This window comes from Hyposmocoma kahamanoa, unplaced genomic scaffold (assembly GCF_003589595.1).
Source record: "Hyposmocoma kahamanoa isolate Upper Pololo Valley unplaced genomic scaffold, ASM358959v1 102, whole genome shotgun sequence".
NCBI classification, from domain to species: domain Eukaryota; kingdom Metazoa; phylum Arthropoda; class Insecta; order Lepidoptera; family Cosmopterigidae; genus Hyposmocoma; species Hyposmocoma kahamanoa.
In genome coordinates, this window is record NW_020653337.1 from 13,101,784 (window position 1) to 13,123,646 (window position 21,863).

Below are 21,863 nucleotides of genomic sequence, written 5' to 3' on the forward strand. Positions count from 1 at the left end.
CACACACACACACACACACACACACACACACACACACACACACACACATTCACGCACGCACGCACGCTCGCACAAACATGCTATATAGATGTTTTAGGAAACCACTTCTATGCAATTGTTATCTGTTTACAATATTTTACGCCCCTGCAATGTCTGCGTCTCAGTGGCTACAAAAATCAATGGTACAACTTACTTGAAGAGTTGCCTGTAGTAGTGGAACTGTGGCTGGTGGTGGACATGGTGCCAGTAGGCATCCAACGCGAGGCTTTGCACGCGCTGCAAGTCCGCGAGCCCGCGCCTTGCCCTCGCTCAGTCACGTCTGGCGCCGGTGCAGGCATCTTTTTGCCCTGGCGTAAATTAACAACATGCAATAACAATGAATTAGCACTGCCATAGGTGTACTTAACCTGGCTTTAAAAAGTAAGTGTATTTTGATTTTGTTCCACTATCTTTTGTTATTTTATTTAGAACTAAGTATTTCAAAACAATATTCTATTCACTCCGACATTTACCTATTTACTTTCCCGGTTAATTATTTTATTTATTTACAACATATATCGCTTACAATAAGTAAAAATAAACGGTGTCGCATAATTACACATTTTTCTGTACATGTATCTGTTAATGTAATGATTTAATGTTTTAGTACTATGTAGGAGCCTGTATGTTTTTCACAAATATTAGTTTTTTTTTCGTTACCTAATCCTTAAAGCGCGACGCGCAGGGCTACAACGTGGTGCGGCGTAGTAATTTAACGTAACGGCAGTAACGTTGTGTGAGTAAGTATACAATTTGTTTTATTTCTTGACTTCCATTTAATTTAAATAGAAATATTTACTATAAGTGCAGGATGGCTGTATCTCACGACCACGGTGATCTAACGGTTTTCACTGTGAGCAAGAAGGTCTCCGGTTAGATTCCCGTAGGACAAATTTGTGAAATGAACTTTTCTAAACTGGTTGTGATCTCTGTGTTCTGTATAGTGCCCCAGAGTGAAATACGTTGCTCTGGTACTCATAGTAGAATTTCATAGTTTGGCTCCACGTAATTGGTGTAGTTGTTCAGTGATATTATTATTATTATTATATAACTGCTCGCTCGGAAAATTGTAGTATGAGATTTGCCTTACTTCATCGACTGCGATATTATCTAAAGTGGAGAACTGAATTTAATGCGGAATCATTATTAGTCACAAGGTCATCATTATTGTTGAGTATTCACATTTTGACCATGTAGTGAGTTCTTACATATTTTTTATCCTCTGAATAAGTAATACGATAAATAATAACATTATTTATATAATATATTATTTATATATTATATATTATTATATAATCCTTATGGAACAAATTTACTATATTGCTACTTTGGATAGAAGTTTCACAAACTCGTTAAAAGACTTACTTGTGTGTCATAAAAAATGGAAGGTATCCTGTTGTTGCGTGAGTCACATGTACAGTGAGCATACGTGGAGCGCGGGGTGCCCATCATCATTACGTCAGCATCCCCGAACGTTTGTGCCTCGTCATCCACTAAATCCGTATGAGTACTTCGCGACTCTAGAGTAGTGTCGTCCCTCGCCCACGTTTCCGATATTCTATTATCCCTTAACTGCTCGCTCGGAAAATCGTTGTATGACATTTGCCTTCTTATGCTTCTACATCGACTGCGATTATCTAAAGTGGAGAATTTCATCGAATCTAATGTGGAATTCCTAGTCACTAGGTCGTCGTTATTGTCGAAGCTTCTCATTTTTATCACTTTATGAGTTAATCTTCGATTTGTATCGACGTTGCAGTCTCTTAGCCTGTCAAAGCCCTGGTCCACATTACCAGAAAAATTTGTGTACGTTGTTTTTGAATCGTCTTTCGGCTGATAGTTCGACGTGTGAATGCAGCTTTGACTGTTAACCCTGTGCTGAGATTTGTCCATAAGCGACAACATCGACAGTTTTTTAAGTGAGTTCGTGGAACCAGACGTTATCTCGGCTAGTTGGACCGCGTTTTGATGTTTCTTCGAAACCGCTTCGCCGCCCATATTTTTTAAATTAGATAATTTCCGTTTTATTTTCTGCATGAGCGTGTTTGCGGGATCGTATGAAATTAACTGCTTTGAGATGTAGTTTGATACACCTATGGTTTTGCTTTTGTTGTGCTTCCTATCGAGACTACGGTGTGATCCAGCACTAAGGTGACTTCTTCCGGCGTCTCTTTTAATCCTTTCTAAATCGTAAATATTTAGAGTGTGGCCGCGTGGATCTCCGATCTCACGATGCCAATTTAGGTAGTTGTTTCGTTGAATATTGCAGTTACAAACTAAATCGAATTCTTGTTCTGATATGTGTTTATCGATGCAGTGGCGCTGAGCGGCAAGCGCGAGGCAGGTCTCGCAATCGACGCCTAGTAAAAGCTCAAGACTGGTATTGCGGATAAATCCGTCACTAAAAGTTCGTGAGCGAAAATGAGTCGGTGGTTGCGCATCCCGATTATCCCAATCGTGAGTTGAGCTAGTGGCCTCGGCGCAGGCGGCGTTGGGCCCGAATCCGGTACACCCAGCCTCGCCGTCCACCATAGTGGAGGCGTCGCGATTCACTTGAATGACTCGCGGTTGTCGGAATACGCGGCTGTCGCTGCGCACTGAACTCCGCGACGGAGACGGCGAGGGCCGTTTCAAAGTGTCCACTTGAATCATGTTTGATTTTTAAGTGCTTTCGTTTATCGGAGACCCATTTTTCCTAAAACAAAGAGAAAATGTTACATTAAATTTGAAATTAAATGAGTTTATTTTCACATATTTAAATAAAAGTTTATAAACTAGAATGTTCAGTATATCCCCGCTCCTCGGCATGCAATGTCGGCAGCAAATAAATGTTCAAATTTACGTTACTGAAATTTCGATTCTTACATACACATCAGTACAATATTATAAACTGCTTAATGTTCGTAAAATTTTACATAAATTAGTAGCAGTAGTGCTCCTTGTGAAAGAATTCGCCCAGGGAGGTACTGCTACCTTACCTGTTTCTGGTGAGCATTACTGCGATCTGGTTTTGAAGGGCAAGGGTGCTGGCGAAATCACAGGCACGTGGGACTTATCAAGCTATGTGTCAGGTTGACGGTGCAGAGTGCGCAGTGGCAGATTTAAAGCCTTGAGTGGCGCTGCAACTGCTATGGACAGGCGTGTCGCTTACTACCTGGCGCGAATTGTTCGTCGCGTCAATTAGTATCATAAAAAAAATTAAAAAACTTAAATACTAGAGACACAAGTTTTCATGATTCTAGTCGTCTTTCTAGACGTAATCCTGTCAGACGAACAAGTTGTGGGCCTGGTGAGGGATTTGTCGACAATACTTTTATATTATGTACCTAGTCAATGTTTTAACACCTACAATGTAATAATTTCTTTAAGACTATGATAGAAATAGATATAAGAAATAGATGTTTCTGCGTTTTATTGTAATTGCTCTCATTGTATCTCATTGTAATGATTACAATGAGGTGGGTACACAAAGTTACTTCCCGGGATATCCCGGAATTAACTAATACCATAGTATTTTTTATTTATAAGTGCTTTACATGTCTTGTCTTTACAAAAATATACTTAAAAATATGCTTATACATTATCAAACATATACACCTTGACATATAGTAAAGTTTTAGACAATCCACTTAACACACAAAAATATGTATAATTACACTTACATAAATATTTAATATGGCTATCATAACGATACTATAAAAAAAGTTGTGTTATCTGCTTTACGAACGCTTCATTTATTAAGCCTGTTTTAAAATATCGCATGAAATAAAATAGACGTTTAAAGCTCGCAATATTAATTCATCGCTGGCAAAAACTCTGTTGAATTTCCAATTTGTATTAAACGATATGGCATAATAATAAAAAATAATAAATTAGAGTGGTTAAATGAAAGGGACGTAACTTAACCACTACGATTTCTAGGGTCTCTCCAGCGCGGTCCGTGCGGAGAATTGTTATTGGATTTACAAAGGGAGAAATGAGCCAGATATTCCGATCACTGAATTTTTACCGCTTCTACTTTCGGCCAATTGAGTTGATGTTTTACCTATATTTACATATAAATCTTGTCCATATATTTTCGAAAATATGTTGGTTATGATGCCGGGTCGAAACGGTTTGGGAATCTTGATAAGGGCAAGGTTTCTAAATTATGTAGACCTATGTTATGCACATGTGTATCTTATACATAAAATTGTATTTTTGAACGCACCATACTTTGCTGTCATAGCTTTCTGGTCGGTAGCGTTAAGAAAATGCTGATAACAGGTAACGTTATCTGTAACTGAGAAGAATGTTGCAAACGGTGTCGCATTGAAAGGTTTTCAATTGAAAGTGTAAGATTGATGTCATAGAAGAATATCTCGGTGCGATAGGACAAGATGTACGACGAACCGCTCGTGCCGCCCGTTAAACTGATTATGGGGAAATTCACTCAAACGCTCTACTAATGTTTTCAGATTTATTTAACTTCTAGCCGCTTGTACCGCACAGCTGACTTTAAAACAAATAAAAGTACATTTTAAGACAAAGTGGTGGGATTATTTTTGATGATAAAAATAGGGCGTACTTTGTAATATTCCTACTTTATCATTTTATATAAACAGTTATAAAAAGTGTAACCAATTAGAAGTAAGGAGAAACGATTACAGAATATACGTATATTAAAATAACGTACAGAACATTTCACGTAAGAATAAAAGTTTTGTTATCACTAAATAATTAAATACATTTCTGAATTCATCAGTTTCTGCATCAGTTTTGTGTATTTAAAGAACAAAGAACTAAAATTTTATTTGCGTATTGTAAATGTTGCGCAGTCGATTGCCACACGCTTAACATACTTACATAAGAAGTTATGAGCGTTCTGACAGTTAGGCGTTTTCATTAACACCCTTAGCCAGCGGCAGAATTCGAGTTCAAGTCGTTCATCGCGACATGAACTTCAATATTTGACATTTTTGTGGTAATTGAGTAAAATGTACGATGTTTCACAGAATATCCACTAACCGAAACATGTTTATCTTCTTACACGAACAAGTTGTTGATAGAATAAGATCTAAAATTCCTGCATATAAATAGTTTATGTTAAATCGAAAAAAGCTTGCCCTGAAAAAAATTGTCATTTACGATAGTTACGGACGACACGTTCCCCGTAACTACTTCATAGTTACAATGTCGTAAAAAACGCGTAACATGTTTTAAAGCAGTAGGTACCACGAAAATTGTCACGTGTGCGTTGATTTGTTTTTCCTTACGTAATTTAAACAACGATGGTAATTTTGTCTGTAAAATTGTATTTTTTTTCGACAATATGTAATTAGCATAAAAAATATAGCGAATTGAAGCCGTTGTGTTGACGTCTTTAAATCAATTGTTATACAGCTTGAGATCGGTAATGTTTTAAAAGATTGTTAAAGTTGAAGGTCGATTACCTAACTGGTATTATACGTGAGGGAAATCATGGCGATATATAATGAAAGTGGCACTAAAATGGATTTCAATTTTATAAAATCTCTCCGGGTTTCAAATTGACTATAAAAATATAAAAGCCGTATTTTTTTCATTTTCTGTGAACCGTACAGTAAAATGAAAATTAATATTAAAATTACCGGTGCTTTTAACGGTCATTTGAGTCTATATCGCGAATTATGCCCGTTGAAGACTATAGATACCAATATGAACATAACAAATGAAATATTACGTTATAAATGTTCCATATAAAAGCACGAAAATTAATAAACATCATTCCATATACTAGGCTAAAAAATTAACATCAACAAGCTAATTATCTATAATTAAGTCAACTTCGGTGCGTCAAGATGGTTACAGTTAATAGGTAAACGTCATTGATCGTATCTCTACACGAGGAAGGAAGATGGATAGGAATTCTTGCGTGATTTTGGCTGAATGTTTTCCTAACTAGCGTTCCATGAATAATTTGATATGTTTACGCGATCGTAAGGAGGGCGTGTAGCGCACAAACAGTGTACTCACGCCGCCGACGACGACTTGAATGAAAGATCTCGAGGCGTACAAAATCACCAGACGGGAGTCGGGAGTAAGCCATTTCTGTTTTATGTTTGTTTTACAGCTCTCGGATGAAATATAGCTTTTGTGTTGAATGTACATTACAGCATTAATTATCATCAGATTATACACGTATACGGTGCAAGGCAAGCTTTTTCTTGTGTACTTAGCAGCGTACCTATCAAGTGCCGGAAGATAAAAAATATTTTAATAAAGCTACGAAACCGTCCTTTATACGAACTTTAGGGTCCTTTGTAAAAACGGGTCGACAGCACGAAGAGGAGGTTCAATAGCTGGGATAAATTAGTTATTGGGCGTCCTTAATAATTTTAGTAACGTGCTTTATGTAGAGCCTCCGTTCGTACACTTGTGATATTACTGGAACTTGTGATAATCATTTCGAAGCATTCCGACGAAGGTTTTTGCTAGTCACCGGAGGCTACTACCTACATACCAACTCAGCAAAATTAATAATGTATACTTAGTGCAGGGTTTAAAAACACCAGACATGGCTGTGAGAAGTGAAAGTGCCCACTTGTCGAGACGAATAATTTCGTTTTCATTTAAGCTTGAAAAAGGGTAAACCATTTTGCTTTGCATACAAATTTCGCCGGTCCACTATGTTTGGGACGCTGAGGCAGCTGGTGTTACAATTTTCCTACATTCTCTATTACAACAGCGTAAAATTATATTGTCCTGCTTCGTTTAAAAAAGATGATCCAATAGGTATGTTCTGAACGTAATTGTGCTACGTTGAGTAGTTACCTACGTATGAAACGGTTTCTTTGAGTTTACGATTGAAATTAATATCCTCTGCTAGTGTATTTCAACCGGCAGCGATTTGCTCTCCTTTGTGCATGTTTCGAAAGCAACTTCAGGATAGTTAATAAGATATCGATAGTGAACGGCACGTTGCTTTGTGCAGTGACCACTGCAGAAATCGCATGTATAGCCTATATTTCGAAGTTTATTGTACTTACGCACATCAATAAATTTTAGAGATATTCAACATATGGTTAATTATTTTTGTAAAACCTATTATTTAATTTCTGAAACCTAGGTATCGAAAGTATCGTAACTTTATGATCTAGATTAATATTACAATAAATAGATATTATATCGATTGATATTTCGTTTTTTTTAGACAACTAAGTATTGAAAATTTGAAATATCACTAATTGTGCAACATGAATAAATTTGGAACATAAAAGTTACCATTTTAAAATAATTAATGTTGCCTCGGATCCACATTTGGCTATTCGTACTGAAAACTAAGATGCCTACATCGTTTTATGTAATGCGGTGTCATGTTTTTTAAATGCAAACAAAGCATTCAATGGGCTACAAGTAGGATGACTCTAATGGCCATTCTAGAACCCTATAACGAAGATATATAATAACGAAGGGGCATTCATGAACTGAAACTTCTGTCACATTTAGACTGCGGAATGATCACTTGGTACGAATTGGCCTCTTGGTGATGACTTTCTCTGCCTGGGACCCCTCAAACTAGTTTTCTTTTCCAATTCGTGTAAAATCCCAGCCGAGATTTATCGGTAAACAGCACCATTGACTACAGCTTATTCCATATAAATATTCTTGATTTGCTCCATAGGCTTGGAAGACAAAGCTGTCTACGAAAACGACGATCAATTTCTTATAACCATTTCTCATTAGTGTGGTTATCCACTAACGTCTGGAGGTCTGACTGGAGCCTTCGAAGCCTAAGCTGATTACCCATCCGCCTTTAGTGTTGTGTGCGTATTTTGCAACGAAAGAATGGATTGTTTTGGGATAATGCATCAAGGGTAATGCAAATGTCATTGACTTTTGGACGGGATACACTGTACGGTAACCTTACAAAATTGACCTGACTTGTTTCACATATTTCACTAACCATAAATTCAATGTGGACATTGTTTTGGGATATTATAAGCGACACAATAAGCTTGTGTAGCGCAAGCTCGTATGTTGCGAATTCCATCGTCTTTTAGATAGGCTCATATTGTTCGGGCATCTCCGAACACCGTTCCATTAACAGAATAATGGAAGTATCTACAGGAGGAAAAATAAAATATGAGGAAAAGATTTCTCAGAACCTTAGCGGTCATTTGTAAGCGGCCAAGAAAAATGCTCACTCGTCCAGAAAAAATAATCAGGAGCGGCAACCGGCGACGGTGGCACTGAGCTACATTCTTCAACATCACTGCAATGAGACGAGTGTTACACCTTAAAGCTCACCTAATTGTAAGCTTCCTACTCATTTTACGGTCTTAAGTGTCGTCATTAATTACATTTCTCTTGTTTGGAAATTTCGGGAGACGATGAGTTTTGAGTTTAGCAGTGCTACGTCATAGACGTGTAGGTATCTACTTAGATATCAAAACGTGAAAAGGTTTTTTACAAAATCCAGAGGTCTAATGTTGGCCTTTTTAAGAGCTGTTGCCCATATCATAAGTTACGCAAAGCAATATATAGAAAGATATTTCATTTAAGCGACGGCTAAACCATTGTTAGACAGATGGGGGCATTATCTCAAATTGCAGTAGACATAGTCTTGTGTTTTACGTCAGCTTGGTAGGGATTGATAATCCACATCGGCCACCCCATGTAATTCAGTCGACGTTATCCGATTTTACGGTCATACTGAGGTCAAAATGAGCATAATAATATTAATAAAATGAAAGGGTTGGTGATTACGACCGCTAAAGTGATTCACCTGCATGGTCCTTGTTTTATAAGGTAAGTAGCTTTATCAATTTCTATATTAACGTTTGTTACAATTACGAGTTTTTTAGAGCAGCATATTGAGTTAGTCGGTATGCAACTGCGCAACGCATTAGCATAGCAACACAAAGGGGGAACGCTGCCAGCACCTTGGGTAGGTACCTTGCCGCGGGGACCCAATTTTACACAAATAAATTAAAAATAGTTTTACTTTCTAGTATTTAAGCTTTTATTGTCTTTTTTTGCCTTACCTGTATATTATTAAAATAAAAATATTAACCAGTAGACTAATTGTTTCGAAACATCTCTTTAATATTGAAGATTTATAGTTTTAATGTAAATAATAAATAACGAACAGTCATAACACGCACACTCATAATGTGAAAGTAAACTGTGGTTGAGTGAGAGAGATTAGATTTTCCCAATCGTTAAAGCTGGTATATGGTTAAACGTAAAAAAAATTGTGATGTACCTATACTTTCCGCATCAAAAGGCCCAAGCTTACGAGTAGGCACATGAGTTTAGTCTGCGGATCAAACGCTGACTCGCGAAACGTTAACTGGCCCTTTTATTAGTAGTACCCAATCTGACTTGTTACAATACGACAAACAGGCCAGAGTAGCGAGTGAGGTGTATAGGTGGACGCATCAAAACTATCTAACTTTTACGTCACAGCCCCCGAATGACTAGAATAAACTTTCAAGTTGCGTAAAAAAGCAAGTTTAAAGAAAACAAACAAAAAAATCTTTAATAGTAAATATAACAATTAATACAAAATCTTGCATTAAAATCTGATTTCACTTCACTTACATGCGAACGAGGTAAATCAGAATGTCAAAATTGGGTATGGCCCATTATAAGAGAGAGGGCTATGAACGTACCTACTATATAGGGCTTTCAATCTGACTGCGCGTCCCGGGAAAAAAGTCGAGACTCGAAAATCCCGGGAAAATCGAGACTATTTCATTACGCATTTAAGCAGTCAAAAGATGATATTTTGATGATGAGATCCGACCATAGTGGCCAATTGGCTTCTTTTAATTGTAAAATGAGCAAGAAGGTAGACCAATTTCTCTGCAGACCGATTACCACAGAACGAATAATTAGATTTCAAAATAATATCGGCAATAGTTTAAATTCCCTATCCCATATACCGGAGGATCCCAATACTTTATATAACACGATATTTGGTTTAATTAAAAATGAATTTGACAATATATTTAAATCGAAAACATTAACTTTCCATAGAGAGACTAAATTCAACGACTGGGCAACAGTAGGTATTCATAAGAGTAGGTCTCGTTTGTATGAGCTATATGCTATGAAAACTTATAATACTAATTCCAATTTCATAGAATATGTTAGAATTTATTCGAAAATATTTAAAAAAGTTTGAGTAGCTGCTAAGGTTAAGTTTCACAGCGACAAAATAAGACAATCGATAAACAAATCTAAAACTACTTGGAGCATAATAAATAAAGAGTCAGGCAGGGTTAAACTACACGATAGAGATATAGTTTTAGAATTAGACAGCAAACTTATAAAATCTAAAGGTAAAGTAGCCCAAGCTTTTGAATCGTTCTTTTCGGAAATTGCTGTGAACACTACAAAATCATTACATTCCTCCCCTTCACTTGCTATTGATCTCCTAAAGGAAAATGTTAACGTTTGTGGCAGTTTATTTAATTTTCGTCATGTTAATCCACAAGACATCATAAAAGCTTTTAAGTCAATACATGTTAAAAAAACTGAAGATCTCTGGGGCATATCAACTAAAGTTATAGACTCAGCTATTAATCTCATTTCTCCACTGTTAGCTGTAGCTTTCAATAGGTGCGTTGACGAAGGTGTTTTTCCCGATTTAATGAAATACAGCAAGGTTTATTCCCTTATTCAAAAGCGGTAGGAAAGTTGATCCTAGCAACTATAGGCCCATTTCAATTTTACCAGCTTTAAGTAAAATATTCGAAAAGGTTATGCTAACTCAATTACTGTCCTATTTCGGTAGGAATCATATTTTTCATAGTGAACAATACGGGTTTACTAGTGGTAGATCGACTAGCGATGCGGGGGTAGCGTTACTAAAACACATCTTTGATGCTTGGGAAAGGTCCCAGAACGCTATTGGTGTTTTCTGTGACATCTCAAAGGCATTTGATTGCGTTGATCATAATACTCTTATTAGGAAGCTGGAACATTACGGTGTAAATGGCAAGGCGTCGAAACTTGTCTCGTCATATCTCAACGGTAAAATTCAGAAAGTAGACATAAATGGAGTGACTTCTTTGGGTTCTCCAGTAAAAATGGGTGTTCCGCAGGGCTCAATACTTGGACCTTTCTTATTTCTGATTTATATTAATGATCTGCCATTCTTTGTTAAGGACCATTGCGAAATAGTGTTGTTTGCTGATGACACATCCTTGATTTTTAAAACAGATAGACATGACATTAACTATGACCGTATTAATGATACCCTCTCTAAGGTAGTTTATTGGTTTAATGCTAACAATTTATTGCTTAATGCCAAGAAGACAAAATGTGTTAAATTTGAATTACCTAACGTAAAATCGACTAGTCCAAGCATAGAAATAAACGGAGAAAAGTTAGACCTTGTTAATAAAGCAGTCTTCTTGGGAGTAACCTTAGATAGTAAACTTCAGTGGTTTCCACATATATCGTCCCTGGCCAGTAGATTAAGCTCCGCTGCATACGCAGTCCGCAGAATACGTGAGCTTACCGATGTTAGTACTGCTAGACTAGTTTACTTTAGTTACTTCCATAGTATAATGTCCTACGGGATTCTCATGAGGGGTAAAGCGGCAGATATTCAAACCATATTTGTATTGCAAAAACGAGCGATTCGTTCTGTGTACCGTCTAGGCTCTCGGGTATCTCTCAGAGAAAAGTTTAAGGAGACTGGTATCATGACTGTGGCATCACAGTACATTTACTCAAATATTTTATATGCCCGTAAAAATATACATAATTTCAATAAGAAAGAAGATATCCATAATATTAACCTTAGAGCTAAGTCCAAACTCATGGTACCACGATTTCGTTTAACCAAGGTAAACAACTCTTTTATGGGGAACTGCATACGTTTTTACAATAAGATTCCAGAGCATATATTAAGTTTATCATTTCCTAAGTTTAAAAACTAGATTAAAAATATTTTGATCGAAAACTCATATTACAAAATTGAAGACTACGTGTTAGATAAAGATGTATGGAAAGACGACATGGCTCCAGAATCCACACAAATTTGATTCAAAGTGTATTCCATAGCATTTAAGTTTATTTGAAAAGAGCAATCCCTAGAGTTTCTTGCTCGTTCTTTTCAGGGAGGTCAGCGTAGTGAACGACCAGTAGCTTAAATGTGACGTTTTCAAGTGTAAATTTATTTTACCTATGGAATAAATAATCTTTGACTTTGACTTTGACTTTCTTCAAGTTCTTTATAAACTCGTTTTTTCTTTATTGAATAAAAAAATATTTATTAAAGTTTCTTTTTTCATTTTTATAGTGGCCACGTCAGAAACAAACAAGAGAGGACGTAGTTTTATTACTATCGTTCGTCAATCTCCACAGACAGGTCCAGTCTACACTATTGTCACCAAGTCCATGGAACCAGACTAAAAAATACTGTTAGTTTAGTAGATGTCTAGGTACTGTTTAATTAAGCGACTTCAGTCTCAAAAGTCTGGATATTCCCGAGACTGAAAATATCAGTCTCGCAAATGCAAAAACATTGCCTAGACTCCAAATTAGATCCGAGACCGTATACATGGTATGGTATTATTTTTTTATGGATAATATTCGCAACGTAACGACAACAAACCTACAAGCTACGTTAAAAAATAGTACCTTCGTCATGTCAGAAAAATGCGTGTATACTTAACGGACATTTTTTTTCGTTTTAGCAAAAAATGTTACAAATATAGAAGATTGTTATACATTTAATTTCAATTTTATAAATAATTTTATTTTTATCATTGTGATTTCTGTCATGTGTTTTTCTTTCATTCTCACTATCGATCAAGCAGTCTTGAGCTTATATTCTGGAAGTACAAACGGACAAAGGAACTTATGACATTACACTAATAGGGTTTCCGTCTTTATGGCATTCCCTGCCAATCTTTGGGGTTGAACGGATCAAGTAGGTTTAGTATATGTGTATATAATTAGGTACTTCGTATATACCTACTTATTTTTATAGTTGTGTACTCAAATGAAGGCACTTAATATCACGCATTACCGACGCTCAGCCAGCCGATACGTGGATATGTGAAAATAATGAAGATCAATGGTCCTGCTTTATTGTGGGTAGGTAGGTATGCGTTCCTTATTCCGTCATGCTTATCCAAGTATATCTTATCATGCTTATACAAGTAATAAACACTGGGAATTTAGCGTTAGAATTGTAGCAACGGCTTGCTGCTTTAAGTAGACCCCCGAGAAAGTATTAAATATATTTCTATGTTAACCTAACTAATGCGTGACATTTACTATTTACTTTATTTTTTACGCACACATTCAACATAGCCCCGCACTAGGGAAACCCCGTGTCGCGGGTGCCATGGACACACACATAGACAACCACAAATTACACCCAAACTCACGAGATAAATAATTGTAGGCCATACAACAATTTCTCCTGGCCCGGGAATCGAACCTGGCACCTCTGCGTGGCAGTACAGCATGGTAACCGTTCGGCCACGGAGGCAGTTACCTAAATCTTTACCTAAATTTTTACTTGTGTGGGACTTTGTTAAGAATTCGAAATTTGTGGCTAGTCTTTAGGTTTGCGTATAGGCGATCGCTACATATTGGAAATGAAATTAGTTTTTCTGATTTAAAATTGCGTATATTTGTTTTTTTGAATTCCCGATGCTACTACAAAAAAGCACTGGCATCGTGCTAGAACCGCATTTTTTTTTTCAAACAAACCAAGGTTTCATGGCTGACTGATCATGTGATCTGTAAAGAGCCAGAAACGTCGGTTTGTTTGAAAAAAATAAATAAATAAATGCGATTCTAGCACGATGCCAGTGCTTTTTTGTAGTAGCATCGGGAATTCAACATGTCATCATTATAGTCATATTTTTGACAGCTTCAATGATCGAGTGGCTGGCACATCGGTTTTCATGGTGTCGCCGTCTCTGAGGTCCCGCGTTCGTTCTCCTGCGGGCTCAATGTACGAAACTAACTTTTCTACATTGTCTCGGGTCTGTGTGTTTGTGGTTCTATCGTTGTTTCCAATTTCCATAACACAAGTGTTTTAGCAACTTACTTTGGGATCAGAACTATGTATGTGATGTTGTGTAACGTTTATTATTTATTAAAAAAAAGATTTACGAGTATAGGTACGTATATATACTTTTTTGTAAACAATATTGAACAACGTTATATTATGTAAATAAACGATAATAATTATCATTTATTTATTCGTATATTATTCATTACATAATTACAAAATACATATTTCAGAGATATGGTTTAGAGCTCACACTCGTCAATAAGCCCGCCCATCACTGACCCCGGCGCAAAGGTGCCCATCGCGCTTGCCGCATTTCCACTCTGTATGGCAATGGACAATCTTTGCGCCAAGAACAACCTGGCGCGGGAGTCATCTCCACTCTCTCTTAGCCGTCGCTCGATTTCCGCTACAAAATTTTTCGCATCGCTACCCCAACAATAATATTAATAACTTATAGGAACTATTATCGTACATTTATAGTAAATATGTGGTACCAATGATATCTATACTTTCGTGGTACAAAAGAGGAAAAGGTTTCAAAAGTAATTTTAATCATGGTTTAGTTCGCGTTGCGAAATACCTCAGGACTTCATCGCCTTTCTTTCCACTTAACGTCTAAAGGTGCGGTTTAATTTCTTTTTGGATGAAGGGTCAAGATTAAAAAACAATTAGGTTACTTTTATCTCGATGAAGCACAGCCCCAGGGGAAAACTCAAACTCCGTGAGCTGAGACACAGAAGAGGCTTGTTGTTTATGTACAAGGCGGAGGTTTGGACAGTCGCCACTTGAAAAGGGCTAGCTAATCTTCAGAGATTTTGGACCATATTAAAGTTTCGTGCCGTTATTACAATGATGGATATTCTCTTTTTATCATAACAATACATACCTGTACGTCAAAACGAACGCTTTTAAACACCCTTTTCAACTTGGAATTGCCTTGCGGCTATTTTATAGTATTTTGATAACATATTTTTATTACAAAGCTTCAATAACTTAGCTGTTAGTTAAACACTTTCAATTACAGTTTTAAGTTGTTGCTCTCAACAAAAAAAATTAATAGGTGGGTTCTTGTGTTTGTTACGATTCGTTGCAGTTTAGTTTGGAAATGATGTTCTTTGCAGTATCGGACATAATGCTCAGTGCGCAAGTTATTAGTAACATAATAGGAATTTCGTGCAAAAGATTTCTTAGGTGGTTATTATGTAGATAAATTAAGAGCTTAGTCTTAAGAGGATATTCAAATAGAAATCTGATGCTAAGCAAATTTGCTATAGGGAATCGTGTCACAATGGTTGTCCCTCACTGGTAATTAGGCTTGTTTGTGAATAATGAGGGTTAATTGCGACAAACAGGGCTCAGCAGGCTAATCCTGTTCGCTATCATCGCTCGGACGGTATGCGCGCTGGTACTCGAGGCTCGGCGGCGATGTGATCGCTTTGTTTAGGCGAACGAATTAATGGACTTAATGTGTAAATGCTGTATTAGCTGAAACACTATTGGTAGTTAAGTTAATTATCATGAAATAACGATAGATATTTACTGTTGTTGATTTGAAACGTTGGATCCATTCTATATGTCATATTTTAAATAATTGTAATTTGTCTTTTATTTACGTAACACTTACAAATAATTTTCCATAATAATTATAATAGCCACAGATTGTATGAAATATTGAACGTAGAAATTTGAAATGGAATAATTTACTCGTCTGCTTAATTGGACATAGCTGGAATTAAGATTTTTTGCGATTGAGAAACGAGTTGTCAGAATTAAATGGCGTAATAAAAAAATCTTTAATTCTCAAAAGTCATACAAGTCGTATCAATTTATAAGAAGCACTTCACAGGCGCAAGTGCTTTTTGTATAGTAACATTGGGAACTGCAATACATCCAGCATGATATAAGTCATCTCGGTATAAAATGTAACTTTGTATTATAATTGATAGTTGAACAACGTAATGGTAATTAAGTAAACGATAATAATTAATTATTAATATAAATAATAACAAAAGAATGTACAGATTAAAATTAAATTTAATGTTTAATTGCGAGTAATCTGTAGTATAATCCGCTCGAACGTGCAATCGCTTTGTGTGATGGTAATGAGCGGACATAACGCAACGCCAATATTATAATGATTTACGAGGCATGTTACCCATTGGAGTGACTGACGATGACGTTTCAGCATTACTAACTTAAAACGGGTAGTTTTAGGTTAGGTACAAAATAATAATGATTACAAAACGAAGTTATGAAATAAATATAATGCCTTTATTATTGTTATAATACCTAGACTAATATTATACCAATATAATAAATAATAAGTTCTTACAGTATTATAATATAACTATTGTTACAATAATACAGTATAATCAACAATAAAGGAGAAACGATTTGTCGAAACTTGTAGTCTATATTTATTAATGTAACTATTTATATACCTAACTGTTAGTATCCCTAAAATGTAAAACGAATATGTAAAAATATAAAATCTCATTCACTATTTCAAGCTTCATTCCCAAATTGTTGAATTTCAGATATTGACAATACAAACTTGAACGGTATAATGTAAGGGATTGTTCATGGTCGCCACCGCAAATCCCACTTTATTGCTTATTAGTAGATGAAAGACACTCGTTTCATTAAATAAAGAAAATGTAAGGAATGAAATTAACTCTGGAAAGCCTTCATTCGTCATATTTCGTGCTTTGCTTAAATGTTTTTTGTAAATCGCCGGCGGTAAAGTTTCTGTTTCTCTTTTCTCGCTAGAAAGAATTCAAGCCGAAATAACTTCTAATTGAGTACAATTTAAATGTTGATTAAAAATATTCAGCCTTACCATATAATATGCTTTTTTAAATTTTAGTACCCACCAGAATTGAATTTCATGCCAGATTTCATTAAGAACTGACAGATTCAACATATTTACCTTTAAAATTAAGTTTTAGCCGCCTATCAGCGAAACCGCTTCAATGACTCAAACGAGGACTCTATCTATTTGACATTATGCAAGTTTAAATTTCCTGAAACTTTACGAAAATATTACTTTAATACAACGTGGGCACATTTTGTTTGGTTAACGTCTAATTTGAATTAAAAACTTTTGAAAACAAAAGTTAACTGTTGAGAAATGTCTCAACGGTTTAATAAAAAGCAATTTCCATATTTTTGTCATAGCTCTTCTTACCGTTTTTTTATTTAAAAAGTTGTTTTCAACACTGAAGCATATTTAAAAGTGATTAATTATTTCCTAAAAATTAATGTCGTAATGAGAATTATTGTACTTACGCAAAAGTAATGTTATGTGAGCACTAAAATATCACACAGGAATTACACAAGAAATTAATGGTTCCACAGGTGCTTTCCATGATATTTTAATGTGACATTAGTCTCGTCATTTGAACACAATGAGGGCCGTATTAATGGCATGCTTTTAATAGCGAACCCCGTAAAAGGTTACATTACGTGTGCGCTCGTGTAGCTCCGGCAAGCTACGACTACGGTGAGCGCGCTACGCGATCGAGTGCCGCTCGAGCTAACGCGTGGCGAAAGCTACGGTCCGTGGGCGCAAGTAGCTAGGAATTCAGCGTTGCTACGAGGCGGGCGGCCGCAGAGAGCGCGTGGGTCGCACTGCCTCTGGCTCCGCTCCGAACGAATAATCCATACCCGAGAGGCGAGGAGGCTGTGTTTACCGGACCGCAGGGCGAGCCAGGCTGGCTCCCGACGTCGCTGCGCTGCACGCTACCGTCGTACTGCCGCTGCACGTCGCACTTTACCGCCGGCTTTACATCCTTCATGTTAACATACTTCTATATAATGACCCGGATACTCCGAAATCTGCATGCAATAAGCCACGCTAATGCAAATCTCATGCGTGCGTAACTAGAGTATCGATTACCCTTGAGCCTCGACCCAAAGTACAAAACAAAACTAAACTTTTCCAGACACGAATGCCATTAATCACTTCAGTTCGAATGGAAAGGTAATGGTTGCAAATTGAATATCTATGCTTTTAACCGACCTAATACAAAAGTTTGCGAAATGGGTATGGTATTAAAATTTTATGAATATCGCCTATTGGGTCATGTGACGCTAAAAGCATTAAACACAGAAAAGTAACGCACATGTGACTTTGGAATAGCAACTTTATTTTGTTTTATGCAGCATATTAGATGATAAGTATTTATTTGCTATTTTATAGTAGTATTTGCTATTTATTATAAGTAGTTTACAAAATCTTCGTTTATTTAGTTGAAACCTTTTTATATAAATCCTTGGTTTATTTACTAGGATAACATAATAACGAATATTTTTACGGCATTAATAAGAAAAATAATATTAAATATGTTTAAACGTATAAAAAAAAACTTGTACCTTCAACTGCTCTTGTTAGAAAGGTACCGAAGTGCCGAAGTTGATTGAGGGTAGAGTATGTAACCAAAACCAGAATGTTTTTAACTAACAATATAATTTATCTAATTTCACGCTTTTGGAAAGTTGATGACGCACTGAGGTCAAAGATCGTTTTTCAGATTGTTAGTAACTTAAAATTATTTCCAGATATTGTAATTGCTAGCACCGTCAATTGAGGCTTTGCGCTTACGATGAATTGTGATATTTTAACTTTGCATATAGCTGCATCTGCTGGAAGTTATATGTTTTCACCATATCCAAAAGGGTTTGGCAATAAAATAAGACTTTCTTGTTCTGTGTTGTTGCTATAACAATAAATAACGGTGACGTGACCGGTTTATTAGTCGCTGCATTAGGTAGGTGTGCTCGTGGAGGAAAACGAGATTTCAGTCCTTAGACGCGCCTTTGCAGATAAAGCTCCTTTAATGGGACCTAAAAAAAATATGCCATTAAAGAGCAGAAAATATAAATTTCACAGATATGACTTACTCCAGTACGAACGCGGGTATCTGTGCGACTCCTGTTTGTTTATTGACCATATCCTTTGTGTTTAAATGGCTTTTCGGAATGATTTAATGCTTGTGCATTCCGGACCCATTTGCCTCCATTTATTTTTTCCCTCACTCATTTAATAACAATCATATTTTTTAAGTTCTTTAATCGGTACTCGCTTATAATATATATCGCCGTTATACTGGGAAAAACAATAATTTCACAAAATATCGACTTCGAAATAAATGAAATTATAATTGCACTGCGTCAAAAATTGTTTTATTTTCACAAATGTCATCCCAAGTTGATTTGTAACGGATGATTCCACGTTTTATGTATTATTTCCGAAATTTGAAAATGTTTGCATTTTACAGCAATTTTGTCGCGTTATCCTAAATTAAGTCATTTTCTGTGTAAATCCAGATAATTGGTTTTCGCAGTATAACGACGATATGGAGTTAAGATCTTTATCGTATCAATCACAGAAACTTTTGAATGATAAAGCGTATGCTTGAGTCGTAAAACCTAAAGTTTTATTACGAGGGTGAAAATATTCCGAGAAATATATAAATTTAACGGCAATTCCCTCACAGAAAGGGCGGAAAGGTAAGGAGTAAAGTGGATGACAAGAAGGGCAGCTACACCTCTTGAGAGTAAAGTAAAAGATGTTTGGGTCGCCTCAACTGACGTGTACATTTATGAAAGCTTCGTACCCTCTTCAATAAAAGTAAAGATTTTATATGCCGCTACTCTTCTGTAACTAGATACTGGGCTATTGTAATAATAATATTTTTCAAGTTACATTCTACCTTTTTCGCAACGTTACGCCTATAGTAAATGTTTCTAGTCAGATGTTTAGTTTGATAAATAATACAACAATGTAACGTGAAGCGCCTTGAATTCGAAAAGTTTTGCTAAATTACAAAACATTTAACCCGTGCAGAGTTACACGACCGAGTACTTATTTAATCTCTTGTCGCGTTAATCGTTTCTCACCTTGTTTTATATTCGTTATTATAGAGGAAACAATGCGTATTTAATGACTTGGTGAACATAATATTGTATATTAGGTTACTTATTGTTGTTTTCCATTGAAATTTAGTTACTTATAAGCTAAAAAAATATTATTACTATTATTATATTATTAAATATTGTTACTATTGAAAACTATGCTTATAAAACATTTCAGCGTTACAGTGAATATTTAAGTGAACATATATATAAATATGTAAGTGAATTTTCACGACTTCGCCTGCGTAGCATAAGTACTTGGAGTAGCCTACAGTTACTGTACTATACTAATTTTCATAGTTTTATTGGGTCTCTAAAGTTTCATCCCCTTTATGCTGAAGCATTTTTAACATTTATTTTTGTGACAAAAAGGTAGGTTTCCATCTATCTCTGTACCAAAATTCATCAACATCGGTTCAGCGGTTTAGGCGTGAAAACGTAACAAACAGAGTTACTTTCGCATTAATGTATTAGTGTGGATAAACTCACTATAAAATTTATTAGTGAACATTTTCAGCGAATAAGCCAGCTTAGTGTTGTAAGACAAAACGGAACACCAAAATCTTACCTTTAAGCTACTGAATCTATTCTCAATCTATATAGGTATATGCAGATGTTTGTAAACGGACTATCTCTGTTAAGCGCCGTTTATGTGTTGTGCCATTGTATAATAGATAGTAAACCCTAATCCGCCGTAAGCCGACCTGTAAATTTACTGAGAGAATATTAAGGTTAAACGGGTTTGCTGCGTGAAACTCACTTGTTTCGATAGCAAACTTAGCGGAGCGTATATAAGATGCCATATCAGAGGTTAATTTCATTAACCCATTGTCTGTGACGAGATGATTAACAGCGTCTCTTCAATGTCTTATCAGCCTACTTACACCTTGCATCTAACTCTAATACATTTACCATGAGATTGCCAAGTTTAAAGTACAAAATTGATACGGTTTCGCAACAAGTCTTTAGCACTATAAATTATAAGTGTAACAGCGAAAAATAAGGGCGACACATAACACAGGTACAGACCATTTGTTACACCTCCACACGACTTTATATTGTTGTTTCTCTCTTATATACTCTTACTTTACCAACGTTAGATGGTAAATCTCAATTACTTCCACACGAAAACTTTTATATTCATAATGTGCCTATGTTAATACTAAATTGACTACCTTAATTCATGAGCATTAATTCATTTACATAATTTAATATAAATCAAAAAATTATTTTATTCGCTTTAATAAGGCTCGCAACACTGTTCAACATACAACAAGACACGACAACAAGCATAGAAAAATTCCTGAGGTCCGCTGGTTCGTTCCGTGGCTTAGTTGGTAAAGCGTCTGGCACGGTATGCTAGAAGACGTCGGTTCGAATCCGGCCGGATCGAAGGATTTTTTTCTGAGTGTTCGATCTTTGTATTAATACTTATAACAAACTAGTGGAGTAATTTCACAAAAAATAATTGAATATCAATTCAATAAAAATTTAAATTACAGTTCAACATGTCAATAACAGTTATTTGTTATGCAATACTGCAAAGTTGTTGTTTGACGCGAGTGCTTGTATTGTAATCTGAGTAAGCGAAGGTTTCTAAGATTGAACCACGAGGGAAGCGAGTGGTTTAAAAATAGAATCCTGAGCGTAGCGAGGGTTACAAGGCAAGAGACGCAAAACAACTATTCATGTAAATGGTGGATGGAAGATGAAAGAAAAACAGGTGAACTATTCCCAAATCAGTTTTATTGTACAAAATTAGTTACCGTTGTCAATTTAATGTCAACAATAATAAGAATAAAATTTGAGAATGGCTAAATGTAATAATGTACGACAAATCGCGTAGTTGAACGTGTCATTGTGTTTTTTTTTTCACCGAAAGAAAAAGTTAGGTGTT

The 21,863-nt window shown here is 35.9% G+C and overlaps 1 protein-coding gene across 2 annotated transcripts in view; it reads right to left on the reverse strand.

The window, feature by feature from the left end:
- LOC113233654 overlaps window positions 1-17,673 on the reverse strand; it is a 35,719-nt gene extending 18,046 nt beyond the window's left edge. For both annotated transcript variants that reach the window (XM_026468828.1, XM_026468837.1), the window contains exons 1-3: window positions 17,339-17,673; window positions 1,405-2,734; window positions 194-347 (exon numbers count right to left, since the gene is read on the reverse strand). In XM_026468828.1, the coding sequence (XP_026324613.1) occupies window positions 194-347; window positions 1,405-2,691 (1,441 nt within the window). In that variant the 5' untranslated portion in view covers window positions 2,692-2,734; window positions 17,339-17,673. The remainder of the gene's footprint in view (window positions 1-193; window positions 348-1,404; window positions 2,735-17,338) is intronic.
- Between the last annotated feature and the right edge of the window lie 4,190 nt (window positions 17,674-21,863).